At 36.9% G+C, this 26271-nt stretch overlaps 1 protein-coding gene across 4 annotated transcripts in view; it reads left to right on the plus strand.

Moving 5' to 3' along the window:
- LOC309639110 (uncharacterized protein) overlaps nucleotides 1-26271 on the plus strand; it is a 191791-nt gene that overhangs the window by 84306 nt on the left and 81214 nt on the right. Inside the window, exon 4 of one of the 4 annotated variants that reach the window (XM_082415956.1) lies at nucleotides 8724-9234. The exons of 2 other annotated variants lie outside the window; for them this stretch is intronic. In XM_082415956.1, the coding sequence (XP_082272082.1) occupies nucleotides 8724-8743 (20 nt within the window). In that variant the 3' untranslated portion in view covers nucleotides 8744-9234. Of the gene's footprint in view, nucleotides 1-5245; nucleotides 6408-8723; nucleotides 9235-26271 lie in introns of those variants that run through there. One more of the 4 variants, XM_082415954.1, reaches the window with a different exon arrangement.

Genomic DNA, 26271 nt, shown 5'->3' on the forward strand with positions numbered 1-26271 from the left:
ATTAGGGTGGTTTACCATTTTTACTTATTTTTATTACAAATGTATTTGAATTTATTTCTGTCATCCTATATATTTATCTTCTCTATTTACCATGTCCTATTTCTGCTTTTTCTCTTTTTTTCAGCTTCAGATGGATTGATGGTGTGCTTCTATGTTTTATTTTATTTAAAAAAATGTTTTGTTGTTAATTTTTTTCTTTAGTGATTTGGAAATTATACATTCTACCATTATTTTTTGTGGTTTCTCTTAAATATTTAATACACATTTTTATTACCAGAGTTAAAGCAAATTATTATCTCTAACCGCTTTCCAAATAAGACAAAAATCTTATTTTTTAATATCCCTGAATATCTCCACTTCCATCTCCCAAGGTATTTTTGTCTAGAAATGTAATTCAGCTTGTTTCTAACTATATATTGATACATAAAGGTATAGATGGGCAGATAAATTATCGATAGATAGAAGCAGAGAGATAATCATAGATGTCTTCAAGATTCTGATGTTGTTGATGAGAATTCTGACATCCACCTCACTCTCATCTATTGGTGGTCAACTTGCTTTTTCTCTCTAGTTGATGTAAATTTTTCTCTCTCTCCTTCTTTAGATTATTTCATTCTGTCTGCTGTAATTTTTACATTAATTTGGCTTGCATCCTCACTGATTTTTCCAAAAGGAGGACTTGTAACTTTCCGTTCTGAGAAGTTCTGAGCCATTAGCTCTTCAGAATTCCCTCCCCAACCTTCTATCTATTAGGTATATGTTAGAGCTAAAGGATCGAGCCTTCATAGCTTAAATTTGTTTTCAAAAATTTTTCATCTCTTTTCTGTGTTCAGCTGCATTCTCAATTAAATCTACCAGTTTAGTAGTTCATGCTTCAGTGGTGACTAGTTTTGTATTCAATATATCTACTATGGTTTCTTTATCTTAGAAAATTATAAAAAATTAATCATTTTCTTTTCTCAGTTCTTTTATAATTCTTAACCTCCCTTTCTTGCGTTCCTGTCTTGTAACCCAGTGCTATTCCTTCGGTTTCTCCTGGAAGGTGTTGAGTACACTTACTGTAAAACCTATCAAATAGCTCAATTTCCTCTTTGCCTCACTTGAGTGTCTTTCGTTTGTGGAATATGCTGCTCTGCCTTTCACTGATTTACTAAGAGTAAAGGGTTTGGATGTTATTGTTTTATAATGGAAAACTACAGTGTCCCCCATGGTCGCTCCGTGGCTTACCTAGCAGAGTGGCTGAACCATCCTACAGGGTGGTTCATGGCTCCCAAAACACCAGTGTTCCAAAAGGGACAGAACATAAGGTGTCAGTCCACTTAAAGGTTAGCTTGGAACTGGTCCACTTCTTCCACATTTGATTCACTGACCTGAGTAACAGACAAATTCAGCTCCCACGTGGGAGGGACCACTCCAGCATGTGAACAGTGGGATCTCCGGTTCGTTGGAGGGAATCTTTGGAGTCCAGCTACTGAACAGGAGTGAATTAACTTGTTTCAGCTTGTTTGAATGCAGTTGACCATCCTGCACACTTTATTACAAATTTGTCTTTTGTCTCTACAATGAGGTCTGATGATTAGTTAAATATGTTAATACACAAGAGTCTGGGGCTTTGAACTTCCAAAGTAGAATTAGTTAATATCTGGTAGCTCTCACCAAGGAGAAGAAATTTTTACTGTATATCTTTGAGATGAACAATCATGTTATTTTGCTTCACTTTTATCTTTACTCAAACAAAGAAAAACTCAAAACATGTATTTGTATCTGTGGGTAAAGAAGTCAAAAGAGAGAGGAAAGAATACCATTCTTGAAGTGAAAAGAAGTGTGGGTTCTCAACCCAGATGTCCCAGATGTGACATTTAACAGCTAATCTTTTGGTTCCTTGCTTTTTTCCCACCATAAAATGAAGATATCAGACTTAGTTAACTGTGAACATTTCCTTCATTGCTAAAACTCCATGCTTAATTTTACATAATCTTAGACTTGTAGAGGGAAGACAGAACTCCAGAGGATGACTTATCTAACTCATAAATACACACATTTAATTAAAATATTACACAGATTCTAGTGATCATAATGCTCAAGATACTAGTATGCTTAGGAAGAAAAAAGCACTTATTCCTCATTTTATTTTTAATAATTTCTTTAGGCCTCAATCTTTCTTCAGCCTCCTGGCACTAAGCCAATTACACAGATGTGTACACGCACACACCCCCCCAGATGTTGTCAAAAGAGGTCACCCTCAGCTTGTTCTTCCTTTTAATTTTCTAATCAAATATTATTTAGAATAAGTTTGTACATCACTCCAGACTTTGGCTTTGTGGTGAACATAAATTCGAGCACAGACACTGTTTTTTCAATAGAGCCTTTTGAAGCAGAAAAAGTATTTTTGTCAATCGGGAGCGTAACATGGTAAAATGATAAAACTGTAAGCTGCTGTATTGAGGAAGTATGAATGATAATTTTTGACTCAAGAGGTATTCCAAATTCCTTTTTTCTGCACGACGGGGGACCTTTGTCTGAATCACATTCAACCTACTCGTTGTTCCTCCCCACCCACGTCCAGGTGCTCCACGGCCGCTTCTGTTGTGATTGTGCACCTTGAGGAGACAGGACAAATCAGAGCTGCTGCACACAGCGTTGGAATGACTGAGCTACAAGCATGGGCATGTCGCCGGTGCTCAAGATACTAGTATGCCAAGAAGTATCTTAAAGGAGACCAAGAAGACCTTAAAGGAGAAAATTGACCATATCTGTGCAAATGGGAAAGAAGATGACTGTAAACACAGGTCAGGGAGACTGTGAACTTAAAAGTATGACCTTTCAATAATAATGGAGAAAGTGAGAATTTTGCGCAAACCAAACCGATAGTTCCAATCTGTGAAAAAGATCAATTCAATACAGATGGTGCATGACACAAATAGCACGGTCACTGAAGACGGACCAGGTTAGAAAAAGGAGGATGTTACAAAACAGCTCAGTCTAGAGACTTCTCTTTTGGTTTTGTCTGGCAAGTGGCCTCACCAATTTCTTAGTTAAGAGAGGCTGAGTGTTAAAGTGAGAATGACACGAAGTCATCTTTTTAGATTATTCCAGGTATAATTTTGAGTCAATCTCTAAAAAAGCTGCATATGATTTTTGCTCTGTGGTGGTGACTTTCTATTAGTAGGTTTCTTTTTATAAAAAGAGTCATTAAAAGGGTAGGAACTTGTCATGATGGGTCACCAGTCTACAACTAATGTCAGTATTTGTCCCAGAATCACCAGGATCTTGATAAGATGCAATCCAGTCTTACTGTATCACATGATAGATTTGGCCCGTATTGCTAGATTACTAAATGATCTTAAATGATCAGCAATGTTTATAACTATGTACAGGCGTACCTCATTTTATTGAGCTTTGCTTTCTTGTGCTTCCCAGATACTGGTTTTTTGTTTGTTTGTTTTTTTAAACAAGTTGTAGTTTTGTGGCAACTCTGCATTGAGCAAGTTGATCAGTGCCATTTTCCCAACAGCATTTGTTCACTTCATTTCTCTGTGTCACATTTTGGGAATTGTCACAATGTTTCAAACTTTTTCATCATTACTGTATTTGTTATGGTGATCTGTGATCAGTAGTCTTTGATGTTACTATTGAAAAAAGATTACAGCTCACTGAAGGCTCTGACGATGGTCAGCATTTTTTAGCAATAACATACTTTTAAATTAAGGTATGTACATTGGTTTTTTTAGACATAAGCCTATCACACATTTAATAGAGCACACTTTTTATATGCCCTGTGAAACCAAACAACTTTTATATTTACCGGGAAGCCAAAAAACTCATGTGGCTTGCCTTATGTGATATTCACTTTATTAAAATGGTCTGGAGCCCAAGCTGCAGTATGTCCTAGGTCTGCCTTTAACTTTGTTTATAGGTCAACATTTCTCAAAGTGCACCTCCTGAAGTTTTTGTTAAAAATACAGCTCATTTGAAGGGAGGGCTGAAGACCCTCGTTTAACATGAGAAGTCAGTCAATATTGTGACAGGTTGATGAATGGAGAGATAGGAAAATAAGCACAGTATTTAGAAATAGGGAAGAAATGGACGAAAGAGTCGAAAGCAATCGCCTTGGGCTTGGGATGGGGAGGGGCCGTGGAGTAAAAGAATGAGAGCAAGGGACCACTGCCTGTTAGCATGAGTCTTCAGCACCATTTAGTTTTTAAAAATTATGTTCATGAATAAAAATTTAAATCAATAAAATAAAATGCCAAAACAAACTAACAAAAAAATACAGCTCATTTGGCCTCACTTTAGAATTTCTGAGGTGCAAACTGAATATTGAGAATGAAGAGTCTAAGAACTCTGGAAAAACTGCTCGAACCCAATTTATTGATGTTTTTGACAATGTTAAAATAGTTTTCCTTTTCTTTTTATTCCCCGCTAATTGTTTAGAAGAGCCAGGTTTCATTTTTTTTTTATTAGTGCCAGATTGCAGAACCCCTGTCAACAAGATTACAACAAGATTATAGATGTGAAAAAGGAAGAGTATGTATTTTCCTCAAAATGGTACATACCTACATCAGGTAGAATTAGGTAGGATTTCAGGGGCTTGCCGTCAGTAGCCAATGAGTTCGGTAATGGCTAAGCTGGGGTATAAAAAGAAGAGAAGGTGGTCATCAGAGAGGTAAGAATGGAATTAACCTGGGTGAAAGTTGCAGGAAAAAGCAGTTTTGTTTGTTTTTCTCATTAACTGCCCCTCCTCCACCCACATACTTAGAGGTTCACATTTAAGGAGAGATAATTAAGGAAGATTGATAAGTTATAAGAGTTGTAGATTTTATTACTTTTCTGTGACAGTTTATATCTCTGAGAGAGATTTAATCCAGTTTTTAAGTGACTCCAAAGCTGCAGGGAATGTCTTAAGGCCAATAATTCTGTGACTAAGTTATCTCTATTTTCATCTGTGTTTCCCTGAAGTCCTGGGGCCATTGTTACAGAAGAGGTGGAGGTCCGCCCTGAGAACCTTAAGGGTGTATGCTGCCTTTGGCTGGAAGTATTTGAAAAAACACAAGCTGGGCTAAGAGAAGCCCTACTGAATGGGTTGTATTATTTCCTCAAATGCAGCCTTAAGACTCCTATAGTTCTCTATTTTCTTACAAAATCCCTCATCCAAGCTTGGTCCATGTTATACTTGTTCATTCACTATTTCTTTCATCCATCCATCTGTTCATTTCATAAATGACCATTTTATTCTCACCATCAGGTACCATCCTCAGAGGAGAGAGAGAGAGTTCAAAGTGAGATGTATCTCTCCTCCAACACATCACCTTCAAGCAGAAAGGACATATCACTAGATAACCATATGACAGTGTGTGTCGTGCTCTAATAAAAGAACTGTCATGGAACACTTTTTAATAGATACATGTTTTTATTACTGCCTCCAAACTCACCTCCCATCTTTCCTGGGGATGGAGCCCCAAATTTCTTTTGGTAACCAACCGTCCCCACATCTGTTCATGTCATTTTGGATTTTTCTGATTTAAAACAATCATAGTATCCCATTTGCATTGCACCACAATTAGGTCTAGAAGGGTCTTGGTCAGTAAGGACACAGTGGGGCTTCTAAGAGCAAGCACCCCATGGGGAGAGCCTGGGGCCGTTTAAATCCCCGGGATGAACCTACAGGAGGGAACCAGTCATGACCCGGAGTCTGAGGGCCCGGGTCCTGGATCAAGCTGTGCTTGAGAACATTGCCGCCTTTCCAGTTCTGGGAACCAATAAATGTCCTTTAGGTTTTAAATAAATTTTATTTGGCATCTCTGCTGCATGCAAACGAATGATTTCCAAAATGCATTTGTAGATCACTTGTCGTTTTACTATAAACCAGCATGCCCCAAGGTGTGCTTCTGTGCAAGTAATAAGTACCGTTCTGATCAAAAGGCGTGAAACAGAAAGTTACTGATTTTTATACCCAAATTGTTTTTGCCAGCTCACCTGGGAACATATTTTCTGAATGTCATTCGAAATCTTAAAGGGTCCAAGAACAATTTGTATAGGCAATGCCCAGTTGCTGTGTATATATTGATAACTTCAATAGGTGCTTAAAGAGACTACAGGGTTGATTCAGAGGGCTTGATTTGATTTGAATAAAGTAAGTCTGGACCTCAGAAAACTTTGTTTCCTCAGTCTATTCAATGCATTCCTCAATGGCAGGGATTGATGAATGATTATGAAATGATTAAATGAAAGTACAAAGGGTTCCAGAGTAAGTGCTAGAGAATCAGAGAAAAGCAAATGCAGAAGGAACATTTGATTTTTTTTTTTCTTCTCTCTGTAGATTAAGTAACCCTTGCCATACAGTTAGTTAATGTGGCCTGAGGCAGAGAGAGTTAACAAATAAACTGGAGGGAAAATGGAACATTCTTTTTTTTTTTTTTTTTGAGGGAAGAGATTATCTGACTACTTTTCTATGTGGTCGATTTACTGGTCTGTAGATAAATAACATATTTTCCTATTTTTAATATATTAGTAACTTCCAGCAAGACCTGATTTGGATATTTAATGAAATTTGAACAGGAACAAAGTTATTTTTGTAGCTCCCCAAGTATATTCGGTAACTTAACCTTGGCACATGGAATACGTTGAAAGGTGACATGCTCATATCATGAGTGTATTTGCCAGATGTCCTGCTTAGAGTAACAGTAACAGAGTAGGTCCTGGTGTCCATTTTCTCCTGTGGTGAGTTCCACTTTTGTGTAGGAAAGGAATGTAAAGATCACATGGGACTCGTGATCTCCCCACATGCCAAGTAAATGTTTTTCACCTTATGGAATCTTTGCTTTCAACACTATGGAATAATGTAAAATAGGAAAAACAGCATTAAATTATTCTTCTAAATAGATTGACATTCTAATTGTTTCCTATTATCATGAATTTGATTAATTATGCAGGAAGGCCGAAGTAAATAAGCCATAAGAAGCTCATTTGAAGCTGAAATACCACTTAGGACTGATTTGCTAATTAGTTAAGAAACAGGCTGTGTTGACAATGCTCTTATTTCATGGGTGAATCCTCTTCAATTTCATTATTCTCAAGATCATAAAATTGACTAATACGTATCTTATCAGACTAGTTCTTTAAGTACAGTATAAAAGCATTGTATAACTTTTATTAAATTTCTGCCAAACTCCATTTAATAAAAGTAGGAAGTTTATTTTTGCATCAACAAATCCCACTTTTATTATTATCTCCATTGTAATATTACCCTGAGACAAAGAAAAAGCTATGTCTAGTTATATGTTCACCGATTTTTTTCTTTTTAACATTGACTAAGCATTCACTGTTCTTCCTAATTTATGGATTTGTGTTTATTATATTTGTCATATTATTAAAAAATCATAATGATAAACATACTAGCTTGTATAAACTACTTAAGCCATTAACATTTTTTAGGATGCATTTTTGTTCAAACAGTTTGAAATGAGCCATGCAAGGAAAGTACTGAAGATGATCAATATCATATGCATTGATAGTGATGACCACCAAACTTCAGGAGCTCCATTGGGAATGACATGTGAGCATGAGACCACAAACAGGAAGGAGGGAAGGAAGGAAGGAAGGGAGGGAGGAGGGAAGTTTTATTCTCCAGCCAGCATAGACCTCATAGTTCATTATTCCAAAAGTATGTCTGTCTTTTCCCCAGCATACTCCTATTACCTTAACCTTGGAAGTTAAGAAATTCTAGAAGAGACAATGAAGGGAAAACAAAATCACTATGAACCTAGTACGAATAAATGTTGAGATGGGAGGATTGCCTTCTAATCTACCAGTAGGAGAAAGTATGGTGTCAAATGCCGTTGCAGGAGATGATATGAATGCTGAAGTTGGAAATAGATCCCCATTACACTGTGTACGTGGTCCAAAATACCAACTCCTGCATCAGAGAGCAAACATTTGGCTCTATGGAAAATGTTTGGGTCACACTTGAGGCTATATCATGGGCATGATGCTTGATGATTCTTTGAGCATCTATAAGTCATTAATCTGCACACATTTAAAAATTCCAAGAGGTGCACACTTCCAGTTATGAAATAAATAAGCCATGGGGATGGCTTATACAGCATAAGGAATAGGGTCAATAATATTGTAAAAACTTCACGGGGACAGAAGGTCAATAGACTTACTGTGGTGATCATTTCATAATGTATATTATGTGTGGAATCACTATGCAGTACACCTGAAACTAACATAATATTGTACGTCAATGATATTTCAATGAAACAAATAAAAATCCCAAGAAGTAAATAATTACCTTATGTGAAATCACTGTGACACAGACATAACGTCTGGTCACATTTGCAAGGCTTCCTGAGTCTCCCCTGTCTATTCCTTAGAGCATTTTGGAATTCTCCAGCAATCTCAACATGTCTGAACCAATATATTGGAAAAGCAACATTCTCTACAGAATGATAGAGCAGAATACATAGAATGCCTCAGCTGGAGGCAGATGGAAAAGGCAAGAGAAGGGGAAGTTATCTTTTGAGGATGACTGCTCTAGCGGAAGCAGTGGTTGCTCTTACGTAGCTGGGCATCACTGTGAAACCCCAGTCCGCCTCCACTACGGAACCGCAAGAGCTACTGGGAAATTCCTGTGCAGCAATACTGTGATGCGTCTCCTCCTATGTTACAACTTTTGTGGGGTTTCTTTTCTCCAAATAATAATTTATTTGGGTTGATTACAGCTAACAAGTGGGAGAAATAAAGGCAACCCTCAGACTCTGGTCAGTCAATCAACAAAATGCAATCAAATGCCGAAGGAGAGCTAAGTGATGTGACCTCAGCAGAGACGATACCTCTAACAGGGCTTTGAGGACTGGTCCAACCTCAGCCTGAGGCATACGCCTTTTAAACACTGGTTGACAGCACTTCTCTTTGAATTTTCCGTAATTTTATGACCTGTTCTGAAGCTCCAAGAAGTTTTAATTACTTGAATACATGCTCAAGTTTAGCCTGTGTCATGGAGAAGTTTGAAAAATTAACCTTTGTGTCATCAACTTAGAGTAATTAAGGAAAATTCTGCCTAGTTAACATGTACGCTAACAACATTTACATTTTATTCAGTGCTGGCAGTTAGGCATTTGCCTCGTTACTCCAGTGTTCACAATGTCAAATGGGGTTGAACAGTATCATTTTCACCCTTTTAATGATTCTAGGAAAGCCTAGCACATGGGTTTCCTTCCTTGTTTCTTGTTTGCCCAGATGCATCAGGGTACGTCAGCTGAGGCTGCCCGTGGTTGAAGCTGGGGTTTCAGTGCGTCCATACTGGTTCAGTAAAACATACGTTACGACAGATTTGTACGGTGACCTCATTTCTGGAACAGCCTGGATTCCGTAGGTCAGTGATCTAAGTTGTTTGCCTTTGTTTTTGTCTGATTCTCATGACAAATGAACATTTATAATGTGAGAGGGAAAAGTTCTTGTTTTTTCGTTAAATGAGTAGAAACATTCTTGCCATTCTGGTATTTGATGTCACCTGATTTTAAGAACAAAGTCCTTGTTTAATGTCCACAGTATGTTTGCCTTTCTGCTCATGTTTCTGGACTTTAATTTCATAACTCTGCGGTAGTGACGGTCTTAAATGTGGGAATGTAAATTGTAAATTGTTATTCACCTTTCGTTCTATCATTATGACAGTGCCAGAGAAAATGGTGTCTTGAAAATTATTTTGTGTTCGTGCCAGCTTCTCTTACATTTTTTTCTAACCTTGCTCCTTTATGCAAGTAGATGCATTTTCATTGAAAAAAGATTCAGTGATCTTTTTTCAATGATTGAGAATGACGCTCAGTCATCTGCTGTAATCTCAGTCTTCTTCCTGGAAAGAGCCACTATTGCCACGGTGAATTATAATCCTCTCTCTCTCTCTCTCTCTCTCTCTATATATATATATACACACACACACTATATATATACATATATAGTGTGTGTATATATATGAATAATATAAATATATACATAACAACAGATATTTCTGTATCTATCAATCATCTAAGTACCTGTCTGTATAATCTGTCATTTTACTTTTTAAATATAAATGATACTATCAAATATTCTTGCTTATTTTCACTTAACAAATAACATGTTGTAGAGGGCTTTTCTATTTCTATGTATAGAATCTCATATATTTTAGATACGTGTACCCCTCTCTTGGTAGAAATTCAGGTAATTTGCAACTTTTCTGCTTCAAACAATCATGCAACGTACATCATTATAAACATTTTTTGTATCTGTGCAAGTATTTTTTCCCCAATAGATACAAAATTTCGCAATTTTTGAATCTTCATGGGATATGTGAATACTATGTTGTTTCGGGAAACTTTTACTAGGCTAGGAAAAATTTCCCACTAAAAGATATGTAACATTTAAAAATTTATCACATTGTCACAACAAATTTTTATCTTCAAACTTCCTAATTTTTCTAATCTGGCAGTTAAGGAAAATTATATCCCATTATTTACTTTTCATTTTATTATTACTAAGATTGAGCTTCTTTTTCTAGGGTTCTCAGCGATGTGTTAGTGAATCAATTATTCAGTTCCTTTGCCTATTCCTTTTACTGGATTGGTTTTGCATAAAGATATACAGGGTTTTGAAAATATTCTGCATATGAATTCTTTGATATTTATTTTAAAATAATTTCCCTAATCTGTCATTTTACTTTTAAATATATTTATAATATATTTTGTTGTCAAGCAATTTTAAAATTTGAAGCAATAAATTGCATTAATCTTTGTCTTTGTGGATTTTTAGATTTGTGTTTTGCTTTAGAGGATCTGTTTAGTCTAAGCACCTAAACAAGCATGTCAGTATTTTCTCCCTGTATCTTTTCTTTTAAATTTTTATTGGGGTATAGTTGCTTTGCAATGTTGTGTTAGCTTCTGCTGTACAGCAGAGTGAATCAGTTATACATGTACATATATCCACTCTTTTTTAGATTCTTTTCCCATATAGGTCATTACAGAATATTGAATAGAGTTCCCTGTGCTATACAGCGGGTCCTTATTAGTTATCTATTTTATATATAATAGTGTGTATATGTCAGTCCCAATCTCCAATTTATCCCTCCCCCCTTTTTCCCCCCTGGTAACCATAAGTTTGTTTTCTACATCTGTGAATCTATTTCTCTTTTGTAGGTAAGTTCATTTGTACCTTTTTTTAGATTCCATATATAAGCGATAGCATATGATATTTGTCTTTCTGTGTCTGGCTTACTTCACCCAGTATGACTCTCTATATCTTCATATTTTCGTTTTGTGATCCTTTAAATTGATCTGTAATTTTTTTTAATGGTGTGATGAGTGACTTTAATCTTATATTTTACATATGAATAGACAATTGTATAAATACCATCATTTAAAGTATTCCCCCATTGATTAGAATGCCTCACTTAGCTAAGTTTGTCAAAGGGTTGTCCACACAGAAGCCAGCTAAGACCTCCTTCTCACTTTGCTTCACTTTATGGTAGATGTTGGAAGGCTTATACATGCACTAAGCTGGATTCCCTTGCAGGTAGAAGTAGTCATGTGATTTAGTTCTCGCCAAGGTGATGTTTGCAGAAGTTAGTGAATGGGGGTTTCTACAAAAGGTATATCTACCGGTCAAACTAACATGCCCCTTTTGGCCTTTGCTCTGCCGGGTTCTTCGAGCTTAGAATATGAAAGTGAGTTTGAAGGTGCAAACATCTTGAAGCCACGTGTGACAAAGATGTATAAAGAACCGTGTAATGGAAGGAAGAAAAGAGCCAAGTCTCTGACGGCATCACTAAACCATTGTTTTCAGGGCTGAAATATTAACTATAATTTATTTACTCTTGTGTTAGTTAGGATTTCTGTTAAATGCAACCAAATGCAATTTTAACTCTTAGAAATACAAATCAAATTTGAATGTATTTGCTTGTTTTTAACCTCTCTCTCTGTTTCCATTCTATTGTTTATTCCTACACCAACACCATAATTAATTAATAGGTAATTCATACAGATTTAAGTATATATATTTTTTAGTATTTGGAAAGACATAACCTCATCCTTTGCTCTTTATTCGAATTGTCATAAACTTTCATTCTTTCATTCAATTATTAAGTTTATTATTTTGTCATATTTCCTAAATAATCCTTCTTACATGTGATATATATTGAACATTATTGAATGTTTTATTTGTTTTCTTTTTGTACCTAAAATGATCATGGATGCTCCTCAGTTTAATGTAGAAAATTACAATATCATATGATCTACTTTGAACAGTCTTGGATTACAGAGCTAAATCCTAGTTGATCATGGAGTGTTTTTTAATTTTAATGCATTTTGATAAAATACATAGTGTTGTACATCCCTGTTTATTACTAACATTGAATTATCATTTTCTTTCTTTTTCTATCATTTTCTGGCACAATACCATGGTTAGTTAGGTCTCAGGAAATAATTTGGGTATTTTTCCATTGTTTTCTCTGGAATGCTTTGTATAAGTTGGGAATTATCTGTTCTTTGAACATTTGGCAGAACTTGCTCATAAACTATTTAGGTGTTATGTGTAGGCTTAGCTCTTCAACTTCAAGGGTAGAATTTTTATTTAGAATGCATCCTTCAAGCATCTTATATAATAATAATTTCAATGTTGTTAAATTACTGATTTTACCATTTATACTTCATAATTCCCAGATAAAAAAAAGAAAATAAAATGATAAAATAGATATAAATTTTATGGATTAACATTTGTAAAAAAAAAAAAATAACACTGAGTTTTTTGAGTTTAAGTAACAAAGGGAGCCCTTATCACAAAGTAGAATTTCTTTTAAGAAAGTATTCTTAGATTTTATGATTTTAATTAGGAACTTATAATTAAAAGTACAGATTCTAAAGTTTATTTATGACTGTCACAATATGTGTTAAAAATAATACCGATTTAATGGTGATATTATTGAGAACATCAAACAAGTACCCTGACAAAGAAAGAAAAATGTATAATTCTAGTGAGTGTTATATAGTATCTTACAATATTGTTTCTTATGATTATAGACATTTTCTGTGGATGCATTTTTGAATCAATAACAAATGACTTATTGCCTCAAAAAAGTAGGCACCTATTTCTCTTCTAAAAAATACTGAGTACAAAAACATATTTTATATTCAAGTAACAGACACATTCATAGTTCAAATATTCAGCCTGTTATTAACATTATTAATTTCACTGTTAAGAACTTTTAAGTTAAAAATTCTCATTTTGAATGCATTTCATGGTAATATTTCATATAGCATTATCTTTATCTAGAATTGTAAAGCCATACATTTAGACAATCAGAATCAATGATACATTCACTTATCTAGATAGGGGAGTTTTTCAAAAACTAAATAAATATATTGCTATGGACTGAATTGGGTCCCCCCAGATTTATATACTGAAGCCTTAACTCCCAATGCGATGGTATTTGAAGATGGAGCCTTTGGGGAGAAAATTAGGTCATGAGGGTGGAGCCCTTGTTATGGGTTTAGTGCTCTTATAAGAAGAGACTTGAAAGAGACCATCTCTGCCCTGTGAGGACAGAGCAAGAAGGTGGTCACCTCCAAACCAGGAAGAGGGCCCTCACCAGACAGTGAATCTTGTCTGCTAGCACCTTGGCCTTGGATTTCCCAGCCTTCAGAACTGTGAGAAATAAATGTCTGTTGTTTAAGCCACACAGACCATCAGCCTGAGCTGATGAAGACAAACGGATTCTCAAAAAACACTTTTCCCACATGCGCCAACACATACACATACACGCACCCCATAATGTGTGAGTGGAAAGCACCTCAAACTTGATATAACTTTAAATCAGTTAAATTTTGCTCTGTCAAGGCTAATATCCCATTTTCCATGTCTGAAAAACGATTGATCTAAATTAAATTATAATTGTGATCAACAGTATTTCATAAAAGCAACTTTAAAATTTAAATGATTACTTAAATAATAGATCTGAGATTTCTAAATTAAAGCCTTCTTATTTTAAAATCAGATTTTCTTACCACTAAATCTACCAAGATGCTCAGAAAGACGCATTAAGTCCTTCTGGTCACTGAAGTTGGTGAAAATGAGGTTGCTGTTCCTCACAGTGGGGAAGATCTTTGGGCATGTTTTCAACGTGGAAAATTGAGCTACATAAGACTCCTGAGAACTTTAAAGTTAGGGATGTTGTTTAAGTGAATTTCAAGGGTTAGTCTTAAACATTGAATGAAATGTAAAGTTTTTTTTTCTTTTCAGTCCATCATCAAAGTTTTTGTTTCTTTATTTTGTTTTTAAACTGCAAGACTAAATGCAAAGTGTCTGAAAAAAATTGAAAAAGACACCCCCCACACACAGAGACAGAGACACAGAAAGAGACAGAGAGACAGAGGGAAAGGGAACTGAAACCTCTCCATCATTTTTTGTGAGATTCTCACGGGTCCCACATCCGAGCCTGTGACTACTGTGTCCCGAGGGTGAAATGCAGTGTGACAAGAACAATTTATTTGTGAATAACAGCGAAATGTACGAACTTAGCTTCCTCATCCACAACAGGAAAACAACAGTGGAATCTCTTTGCGATTTTGCTAATTTGGTTATTTCAAAGTTATGCTATTTTGATTCCTAGTAAGGCTGTACATGTCTCTTCATCTGTGAATTTTCTTTTCATTCTTTGCATTTTTTTTTTTTACTGTGGTTTTAATGGTTTTTGATTTCTTCAGGCCACAAACACCATTAAATTCTTATTATTTGCCTGATGCTGCACTAGGCTTTGCCTGCTCTGTTCTCCAGGGAGCAGATGCTGAGACGGGTGAGGAGAGCCAGCAGTTTTGTGGGTTTGCTGGGCATCAGGGAGCAAACCTGTGAGAAATACAAATGGGAATTGGCTCTAGTTGTCAGAGAAGCCTGCAGACCGTGATGCTGATCTGACATCCCCGTAAAAGGAAGGGGCGGGGCAGGGCAGGAGCTGGATTGGGCAGGGAAGGGCTCCGACCACGATTCCAGAGGCGACAGCCTTGGCCAAGCCAACACCGAGCTCCAGGACACAGACTGCTGTTGGAAGTGTCACAGGCTGGGCAGAAATGGCCGGGTCCTGCCATCAGCCACATGCTGTCACTGGTTAGGAGCTTCTGTAGAAGAGCCCGGCTCTGTCCTGAAGCTAAGGCAGACCCTGGGGACCATCACTGGAGGGTGTCACCTCTCTGCCCTCATCACAGGGAAATGGGAAGTCTTTTCTTGAAGGGACATCCAAGCATCACTTCCACGTTGCCACAGAGGGGCTGCAGAGAGTATAGGAAAAGGACAATTCAACCCCTGCATAAGGGAGATTATAGTCTAGGGGAAGAAGACGGCCAGTAGTGAACACGAACCTGAACAGGATGCATTCGGAAGGGTCATGTCTGCAAAGGACACTGTACATGTTGCTTTTGATAGAGTGACATGATTGCTTTCACAGGGAAGTGAAAATCCTCCAGAGTGTGTGAGACCTCCCCGAGTAGGCGATGAGTCCCGGGCACTATCCGAAGAGGGTGTCACACTCTGCACTGCGGAATTCAGAGCTGCTGGGTCTTGTATGTGAAAGAGGGAAAGAAGTCCACCAGGAAAGGCAAGGTGCCTGACCCAGCGGGAGAGAGCAAACGGGTGAGGAAGTTCCCTTTAGCTGATTCTCAGAGATGCATTCCACAGTGATGTCAAAATGATGTTAAAGCTCCTGGGATCCTCGAGATGTGTGCCTGGGTCCTGAAAGAGGGAATCTTCATAGCACCTACTCCATCGGACCCAGAAAGATGGAGTCAGAAGGGGCCTGCTTATAAGCATAGGCTGTGGCAGGCTAAACCAGAGGACGATTAAGTATGACTTCTGGATTTTACTCTGGAGAAACTAATGAGTAGATGCTGGATTTCTTTTATCGATTTTATGACCTCTATTTGTGACAATTTGTCAATTATACTTGACTAAATTATATTTCTCCAGTTTTTGTTTCCTTTTACAATTTTATGATTATCTTCAATGTTAAAAATTTTAAAAATGGTCAACTCTTCTAAGATTTCTTGTATCGACATGCTTAGAGAGTCATTCCCCATCCACAGAAAATGTCTGCTTCAATTTTTGTCTTTTAAAAACTATGGGTTAATACGAAGTCCTTTAATTTTGCAGAAATGTACTCTGTGGTATGACGTAATCCTTAGAATCAAGTTCATTCCATGATGTGCCATCACTGCACTGCAAGGTACTCGAAAATAAGATGTTAAAGTCAGAATTCTCAGGCTCTCTGCATCTGCAACTCGTGTTATCCCAAGCAAAGTAAGGAAGGAGAAACTAAAAGAAGAGAGGAATTTCTTCCATGTTTTTACTGCTCTTCGGGCAGGAAGCAGTATTCCTTCTCTGATCTTTTATTCCCTTTTATAGTCATTCTTCAATCAGCCAATCTCATTACCATCTTCTCACCCTCAGACCTCGGTTCTCCCAATACCCACCGTTCACTTTCTCATGCTCAGGCGATGCTGTAGTTGTATTCCCAGCACCCATGTCTTCCTAATTGATCATCAAAATTTAATTGATTATGGCCTGAGAAGTCCTGACAATTGCTCCCTTTGATGGGGTGATGGAGACCAGCTGGAGGAACAAAAATAATTTCTAATGGAGTAATACAGATTTTCCTAAAAGGAAAGTTGAAAACATAAATGCATGTAAATTTCTAAACTGTCTCTGACAGAAGGATCTAAAACTCTTGGTAGAAGAGAGATTATAAACTATTTTGGTTTCCAATTTTTCCACATAAAGCTGAAGTTACATTAGTCTTTATGCCAATCAAATTTATATTTATTCATGCATTCATTCTTCCACCTGCCTATTGTTTTTCTGAGCGAAATTTAATTAAGCAGTTACTAAGTGTCAAATTAGTTTTTTAGGTATCAGGGATTAGAAGATAAGTAACGTTCAGTCTCTGTCGTTAAAAATCTCCAAGTTTGGTGAGAGACGCAGATACATAAAAAGACTGTTATTATTATTATTATATGGAAAAGGCAGTGACAGACATATAGCTAGTTGGTCATAAGGGCATATGGAGGGTCTGATTCCCCAAATTGATGGACATAGTCAAAAAGCCTTTCTGAAAGAAGATGTTATGTGTTACTTTTGGTGTGCTTACTTTAAGCAAAGGGAAATATAAAAGTAACAACATTTGTGAAGGGAGAGGCATTAGAATGATCTAATTCTGGGTGTCTTTCAAATTCTTAACATGGCGTAGTAATAGCACATCCTCTGAGTTTTATTAGGTGTGATCCCAAATAATGAACTCTGTTCATTGAGTCAGAACACCTGGATTCTGGAAACTTCTTTGTGCCTTGATTCTTTCTGCCACTGGATCACAGGATTCCGTTCAGCCTGTGAAGGGATGCCAACTAGCTTTTGCCGTTTATAAAATAGAGCCACACCTCGTTCAAAGGTAATAAAGATTACTGCTCATTTTGGCTAATGTATTTGTGAAAATGTAAATTATGACATGATATTTTAAAACTGTATAGGCACTATAAACAAGTTTGTAAATTTGCATAAAAAACAGAAAATTCTTATATTTCTGCAGTAGCAAGGCATGCTTTCCTCTCCAGAATATGAATATTTTCTCTCTTTCTGAAGATCTATGTCTAGGCAGAGTTATCAAATTTCTACCTTGAGGTTTATGAAAGTAACAACTGAATATTTTTAAGTTCAATACTAATTAAGAGATTGGGTGAAATTTGAAAAAATATTAAAATAAATTAATAGTTTGCCAGACAAGAAATCCAGTATTTTCCTGTTGATAAATCCAGCCAATTAAATTGCTTCTTTGTGTATTTCAGATGGCTATGGTACCCCGTCAAGTCACTTGTAAAATGTCTCATTAGTTTTATTACATTTAACCTCTTAAATGTAGTGCTCTCGTATTAGAATAAGAGGAGGCATAAGCTCTTAGAAGAAAATTCTCTTCTATGAAGTTTTGGAGATTAAATATATTCTTGTCATACTGGCTGAGAAAAGACCTTTTTCATGTTCTTTCTAATAGCTTCAAGAGATATTCGATTCTCTGAAACTGAACAAAAGGAAGCATAAACATTGTTTCTCTCTCTCCTGTCTCACTTTGAGTTTCTCTGACTTCTTTTCAAACGTGCTTTTCAAGCCCTTCAAATTAAAGTCAAATTAATGTCTGACATCCCGTACAGTCAGAGAGGTAGGAGTCTTCAATGGTCCCATGGAATAACACTCCAACCCACAGCTGGACAATCTAAAGACTGATTTCTAATCTGATTCCCTTCAAGTTGGTGTTGAAAAGTCCCATTTTATTATTATTTTAAAATGTGTGTGTGTGATTGTGTGCAGCACAAGAGGTTCGGAGAGAGAGAGTGTTTTACCCTCTATAAACTCAGAATTTATTTTACCAGCACTTTCCCTAACAAACTTGGATCATTTTTTAAAACATCTTGTTTTCACGTCCACCCCATTTCCTCAGTAAGCTTTGCCTGGATCTGTAGTTTCTCGGTGGAGGTTTTTTGTTGTTGTTGCATTTTTGCTTATACAGGAGGCATCCATTCTACAGTGTAACAGTGTGGAAATCAGAATGAGCAGGAAATCTGAGAGCGCTCTAGCCCTGGCTTTGTCAGAAATAGCCACGCCCTTAGGCAAAGCATTTAACTCAGGTTCATATGCCAAGATCATGGCATTATGAAGGTTATTTTGTCTCACTTCTCATTCAAACATGAATCAGCTTGTTCTTGTTCTTCTTGTCTGTAACATAACTGGAACAATTGTATTTATGGCACAAGGATGCTGGAGGGCTGGAATGAGATGCTGTATGCAGAGCTCTTAGGGTAACACCTGGCACCTAAGAAGTGTCTCATGCATGTTAGATACTATGTTTTGGTGAGATGGAGATTGGGGATTCCGGGATACGGGTGGTCATGCAGGCTGCAGATGTAGGTAAGATCATGCAGGTAGAGCGTGTAAAATGAGTGAAGACTCCAGAACTGCAAGGGTTGATACAGCAGCCAGTAGCCGCATGCGGCTATTTCTACTTAAATTAATAAAATAAAAACTTCCGTTCATCAGTCACACTAGCTGCATTTCAAGTGTTCAGTATTCACGTGGGTTCAGTGACTACTGTTCTGGACAATGTAGATATGGAACATTTTCATCATCACAGAAAGTTCTATGGGAAGCAGTTATCTAGGAGGTGTTCATTCTTTATGTGTAAGTTCGTGCTCCATTGTTGAAATTTCTGTATCTTATGTGGTGACAAATGATGGTGATAATAATGAAATAAATATTTTAAAAAATATTTCTGACTTTTCTAATCTTCTAAGCCAAGAGGTGTACAAGAGTTAAATAATTTACCCTATTATGCATTTCTCTAGTTTTACTGAGATACAATTGACAGATAAAAATTGTATTTATTTAAGGTATACAACATGATGGTTGGATAAATGTATACATTGTAAAATGATTATCACAATCGAGCTATGAACACATCTATCACCTCACATAGTTACCTTCTTTTTATTCTCTTTTGGTGGTAAGAACACGAAATCTACTCTCTTAGCAAGTTTCAAGTATACAATATATATTATTAACTGTACTCACCATGCTGTGCATTAGATCCTTAGAACTTTTATAACTGGAAGTTTGAACATTTTAATCATATCTCCCCAATTCCCCCGCCCCTCAGTCCCTAGTCACTTTTATTATACTCTGCTTCTTGAAGTTCTATTGTTTTAGATTCCACATATATATGAGATCATACAGTATTGTCTTTCTGTGTCTGGCTTATTTCACTGAGCATAATGTCCTCCAGGTTCATCCAAGTTGTTGCAAATGACAGGATTTCCTTCTTCCATGTGGCTGAATAATAGCCCAATTTACATATACAGATATAGATATCACATTTTCTTTATCCATTCATCCATGGATGGACTTTCAGGTTGTTTCCGTATCTTGGCTATTGTGACTAATCCAATGGTTCGTGATGTTAACGTCTGGCTTGGTAGTCAAACCAACACTTGAGGTGACAGCATAAAAACTAGAAGAGTTCTCTGATCTTAAGTTTGATGCTTTCCCCACCTGTTGCCTCCCCCTGGTGTCTCCCTGTTACAGTTAGATGCACACTTAGTGTCCTCCTGATGCAGCTACTTTATGTTATGAAGACTGTTGTCAAACATTTCCTGAGTGCAATTAAAGTGGGGTAAAAAATCACTGCCTTTCCTTTTTCTACCTGAAAAAAAGCCTCGAAGCAGTGACCTGATGGTCCTGGCCTCTTGGTATTTGCCTCCTTCTATCTTGCATTATGTCAATAGTAAAAACTGTTCAATGCTCTTGTTTGCTGATGTTTTGACCGCAGCTGTAGACTTACCATCCATCATGCTAGAGGGTAAAATTAACACAATCAAACCCTACTGTAGTCACTCTGAAGTACAAAATTCCTTTTCAGGGACAATAATAGTTTCTTTCCAAGCCTCTGCTTCCTCCCTCTTCTTCTGCATCTGGCTGTTGATGATCAGTGTGTGCCAGCCAATCTCTTCCACGTGACAGACCTTTGCATTTTTTTTTCCTTAAGTGACATTTTGATGATATGTGTGACTCATGTGATACTAATAATACTCTTCATATTCAACTCATTTTTGCCGCTTTATACTTACATAAGCAGAAAATTACTGTATTTGTATAAAAACAGTTCTACAGAATTATCTGTGAACTTAGAGAATTACGATTTCAATTTGACACTAAAAATGTCACCGGTTGATTATTCCTGCTGTCCCATCAGTCATGCTCTGAGATGTCATTTCATTTCACGGTAAGAGAGAAAAATGATGTTCTCAGAAACAAAACAAAACGAAAAACCAACCAACATTTATAGCTCAATAAAACCGTGACACCAGTCACATGTATCAGGGTTAGCTAATTACGGAAGAGGCATGCCATTTATTCTCACAGGAAAACGTGTCATGTCAAGAAAACTACTTTAGAAAATACTAAAATGATTTATAACATCCTTGCCTCTACTGTATATGTTCAATAAATGCTTCTTGATGGACTAACAGATGCCAGTTTTTATGCAAAAGTACTTTTTAAGAAATGTAAATATATGACAATTGTAGAAAAACATCTCTGTAATCTTGATGCTAGGATACAATATTCTATGTTCATAAAGTATTCTGATACTCTGCAGCTGAATATGAAATTTGAAATGGAATTTTAACTTTCCTGTGGGATTTTATATTTTTAGAAATGAAACTTTTATAAAACAGTTCCATTTTGTGAAGTATCACTTTAAAAAAATATATATATATAAATATATATATATACACATATATATATGATTGATATGGTAAGTTAATTAGAAAATGTATACTTACGTTCCAACATGTGCCTTTCCCCTGTTCAAGGCATTATCACAAAGAAAATAGAAGTGCTGATTTCCATAGTCAATGATCTTGCACTCAAACAATAAAAAATATTTCAAAAGAAAAAGGCTGAACATAAAATGTGTGAGGAAATAATCTGTAAACTACTTAAGGATACACATTACAGTTTTTAAGATTCATTAAAATTGTTTGAGAAGTATGTATGGAGGATTTTGTGCTTAATAGAGACCCCGAGGAAGTGCTAAGATTTGGATGAAAGTCTACAAAACACGTGAAAAAATTCAACCACACATGCTGACTAGAGACAAAGCATTAGTTATTTAGAGCATCTAAGAACTAAAACAAAAAAATCATAATAATCATAAAATATCATAACACTCGTTATAAACAAAATTATGGTTATAAGAGTTGGCTCTCTAATGCATACAAGCAAAAGAAAATTAATTTGATTTTGTCTGTTTAGTTCCAACTAAAGGCAATTCATGTAATTCACAATGATATAATGGTTACCACTAAAATACACTGAGAAGGTTTATTTAGCTCCTTCTGCCTATTTCACCTGGTCATAAACATTTTCATACATAAAATAATGTGGACACAAATTATTTTTATGTCATCCAGTTTGCCTGTGTGAAAAGTATCCTTTGCCACACTTGAATCCTTTTGGTTTCTTGTTATGAGGTTTTTTTAAAAATTTAATTAATTATTAAAAAAAATTTTTTAACATCTTTATTGGAGTATAATTGCTTTACAATGGCATGTTAGTTTCTGCTTTATAACAGAGTGAATCAGCTATACATATTCATATATCCCCATATCTCCTCTCTCTTGAGTCTCCCTCCCACCCTCCCTATCCCACCCCTCTAGGTGGTCACAAAGCACGGAGCTGATCTCCCTGTGCTATGCGGCTGCTTCCCACTAGCTATCTATTTTACATTTGGTAGTGTATATATGTCCATGCCACTCTCTCACTTTGTCTCAGCTTAGCCTTCCCCCTCCCCGTGTGCTCAAGTCCATTCTCTACGTCTGCGTCTTTATTCCTGTCCTGCCCCTAGGTTCTTCAGAACAATTTTTTTTTTTTTTTGGTTCCATTATGAGTTTTTGCCAGTTTCCTTTTTAAGACTAGAAATGTCTGGGGAGGAAAGATTTCCTTTGTTTTGATGCTCTTATACAATCACATATGCCAAGGGACATGGGAAAATAGGAACTGATGTAACTGTCGTGAACTCACTTTGACACGAGACAGGATTAGCTGACTTTACAGTTATTAATAAAAATACAAACTAAAGGCGAATGGGTCAGAGAGGATACAACCATTTCTAATACTGGGATAAATTATTAACAACAACAAAAGAGTATAAGAGGAAAACTTCATTGATAATAAATGAGATCAGTCCTTAAAGGAGCTTTGTGTTCAACGCTGAGAACTAGTACGTGAGTGCGTGTTTACTCGCTGAAAAGCTGTACATGCTGAAAATCCAAATAGGCAGTTTCTGCAGAAATGAGAAGAACATGCAGTGCGAGGGTGACTCCCCATTAACACAGCCCTGGGGAGACTGTGAAAGGACACAGAGTTTAATGGATTCTGATGGCTAACCTAAGAAGTATGAGAATCCACTGGGGAGCAAGAAGGCTGAGTCCTGGGTCAGGGGTGCACTGATGTACGAGGGCTTCCACAACACAGCAACGCAAACTAGGTGGCTTACACAACACATGCTTATTGTCTTATGCTTCTGGAGGCCAGAAGTCCAAGACTAAGGTGTTAACAGAGTTGGTTCCTTCTGTGGTTTGTAAGGGAGAATCCGTGCTTCTTCCGGAGCTTCCGGTGGCTTCCTGGCAGCCTTTGGCTTTCCTTGGCTGGTAGATACATCACCCTATGTGTCTGTGTCCAAATGACCTCTTTTTATAAGGACACCAGTCATATTGGAATAGGGACCCACCCTACTCCAGGATGACCTCATCTTAATAAATTACTCCTGCAATCACCGTGTTTTCAAACAAGTCACATTTTGAGGCACTGGAGTTTAGGACTTCAATATATGAATTTTGGGGGACACTCTTCAACCCATAACATAGGGAAATGGGAGATTTTAGATCCAAAGGGGACCAGCACCATGAATGGGAGAACAGACTCAGGGAGAGATTTCTCCTTTTCCCTCTACCCTGTCACCCCAAGCAGATCACAGCCTGTCCCACAGACACCCTGGTAAAGAGAATCCAGAATCAATAGAGGTGGCAGCGTGTATTAGTTTATTATTGCTGCTATAACAAATTACCACAGATTTGTGGCTTAAAACAAAACAAATTTATTATTTTATACTTCTGGGAGCCTTACCATTTTAAATGAACGATGTTTTTTCTTTCTATCAGACAGTAAGCTTTTGAGAGAAAGAACAGTAGTTCTTTTCATTATATTCTTAGTGATAAAAGAATATTTGGCTCACTTGTGGTATTTGAAAGAGTAAAAGAATGAACAAAACAGCATCTTTTTGCTGACGTAGTGCCCTCAATTGTTCTGTTCATCAAGTACCTCTGTTCTCTTCCAAAAGGAAGGTTGAGCATATTTTGCAAAATGTGATGTTTGAAATATTTCTATACATTTTTTACAATCAAATTTTATCAGTGCATGCTAACTCTAAAATATTATTATTCCATCCAATAACTTTTAACAAAAACAAGAGTTAAATTGCTACCTTCCTCAGAAATTTTCAAACTGCAAACCCTCTGATAAGAAAAAGAAGAGGTCTTGAAAGCTAATTTTCATGTCACAAGGTTTGTATGAGTACTTAACGTAGGAACGGGTGGCAGAGGGAGAAGCAAACCCAAGGCAAGATGAGGGAGAAAGAATGTGAACATATAGGTGTGAGCGCTTTTGTCCTCTCAGCAAGAGATGTTGTGTTTCCAGTCTCTGGGTGTCGCTGCGAGGAGAATACGAAACTCAATTCAGGGTCTAACTCTGGAGAAGATCCCATAATCTTTCAGCAGAAAAGTCTAGTGAAACCCACTCTTTCTAGGGTGAATGTCTCATGTACGGAGATTCTGGAATTTAAATTAAGTAGATATGGAACAAAACAAGCATAAATCTCAAGACATAACTTTACAGAAAGTGTATGATGTTTATGGACTGAAAGAAGCTGTGAAACGTTCAGAATGTTGCTGTCCTTGCTCATTTCATTTCAGGCTCAAAGTTCTTTTAAGACAAATGGATTTTTCTATGAATATCCTGAAGCATTAATAATAGCTTAAGTTTATTCTGCATGCCCCCTCCTGGCCACAGTGATAGGATAAAGTTTGAGGAACTGTTCTGTTCCCTCAATCACTAGTATAGTGTCTCTTAAAGTATAATATAGGCTTGAGTTCTGGATATAGATTAGTAATTTACACCTCACTCACATCTGTTTTTTTTTTTTTTAATATTTTATTTTTATTATTTATTTATTTATTATTTTTATTTTTTGGCTGTGTTCGGTCTTCGTTTCTGTGCGAGGGCTTTCTCCAGCTGCGGCAAGCGGGGGCCACTGTTCATCGCGGTGCGCGGGCCTTTCACTATCGCGGCCTCTCTTGTTGCGGAGCACAGGCTCCAGACGCGCAGGCTCAGTAATTGTGGCTCACGGGCCTAGTTGCTCCGCGGCATGTGGGATCTTCCCAGACCAGGGCCCGAACCCGTGTCCCCTGCATTGGCAGGCAGACTCTCAACCACTGCGCCACCAGGGAAGCCCCTCACATCTGTTTTTACCAGCTTTGATTTCACTGATGTATGAGAACCCAACATTATTAAAATAAAAGATGTAAAGATTACCATGGCAATGTAATTTACTACTTGCTCAAGAGGGATTACCAATATTTTGGATGTATTTTAATCAAAATTTAAATTATTCTGTACTTTCATATTTTTCCAAAGGAATATCAGCATATATTTCTCAAATTAATTATATCTAAGATTATAGAAAACATAATATTAGGATAAGGGTTTTCTAAAGCCATCATTGTATTGGAACCAGAGCTGAAAAGAGAAGAGGTGATTTTTTTTTTTCTTGGTAATTCTGAATTATTTCGGACCTTGACTCCTATTAGTTTCATTAACATCAGTATACCCTGTATCATTGGGTTGGTTCATAAATGAATTTGTTGTTCTTAGTATTTTGTCTTAGGCAAGAACATCCAATGTTGTTAAGATAGGGCAAGGGTGTACTTTAAAGTTTGCCTCTTCCTGGGGAAGAGAAGCAGTGTCAGAGCCAGAATATGCTGTTGGTGATAACTAGGAAATTAGATTTTCTGTAAGGCTCTGATGAGCTCATCAAATATTTACAAGGTCCTGCGTGAATGGTCAGATCAAGGATATGCTGCGTTCAGTGTTTTGGGTTCCGGTAATCAAGTAGATGAAACCAAAGAAGAGCTCTTCAATCTACTTCTAGTATTTTTTGTCCTTTTATTGTGAAAATGTTACTTATCAAATAACTATTTCATCTTTATCATCACAGCCAGTAAAAATCAAGTGCTGGCAGTTTCCTATGTCTTGGACTTAGACGTCTCCGAGAATAGTAATGCTGATTCTTCTGGCCACTACAATGCCATGGAACTCAGGGGGACTCTTAGGTCTATTGGTGAACAGAATGACATTTCCCTGTCCTGAGGAAAGTGTTGTCACTGCAACAAGTAAGCTCCTCATTTTTTTTTTCCATAACAAAATCCCCTCTTCTCACCTTCACACCAGGCAAGAAATGAAAGTGGTTCCGAATAGGCTACCCACAACTACGCCACTCTGGCATAACGATTATTCTGAGCTGGAGACAACAGAGAAAAAGTAGACAAAGGGTGAATTCTCTGCCCTCCCCTGTCTGCCCGGAAGCGGACCATAAATTCCCCT

Source organism: Balaenoptera physalus (assembly GCF_965194825.1).
Source record: "Balaenoptera physalus genome assembly, chromosome: 12".
In the NCBI taxonomy this organism is placed as follows: Eukaryota; Metazoa; Chordata; class Mammalia; order Artiodactyla; family Balaenopteridae; genus Balaenoptera; species Balaenoptera physalus.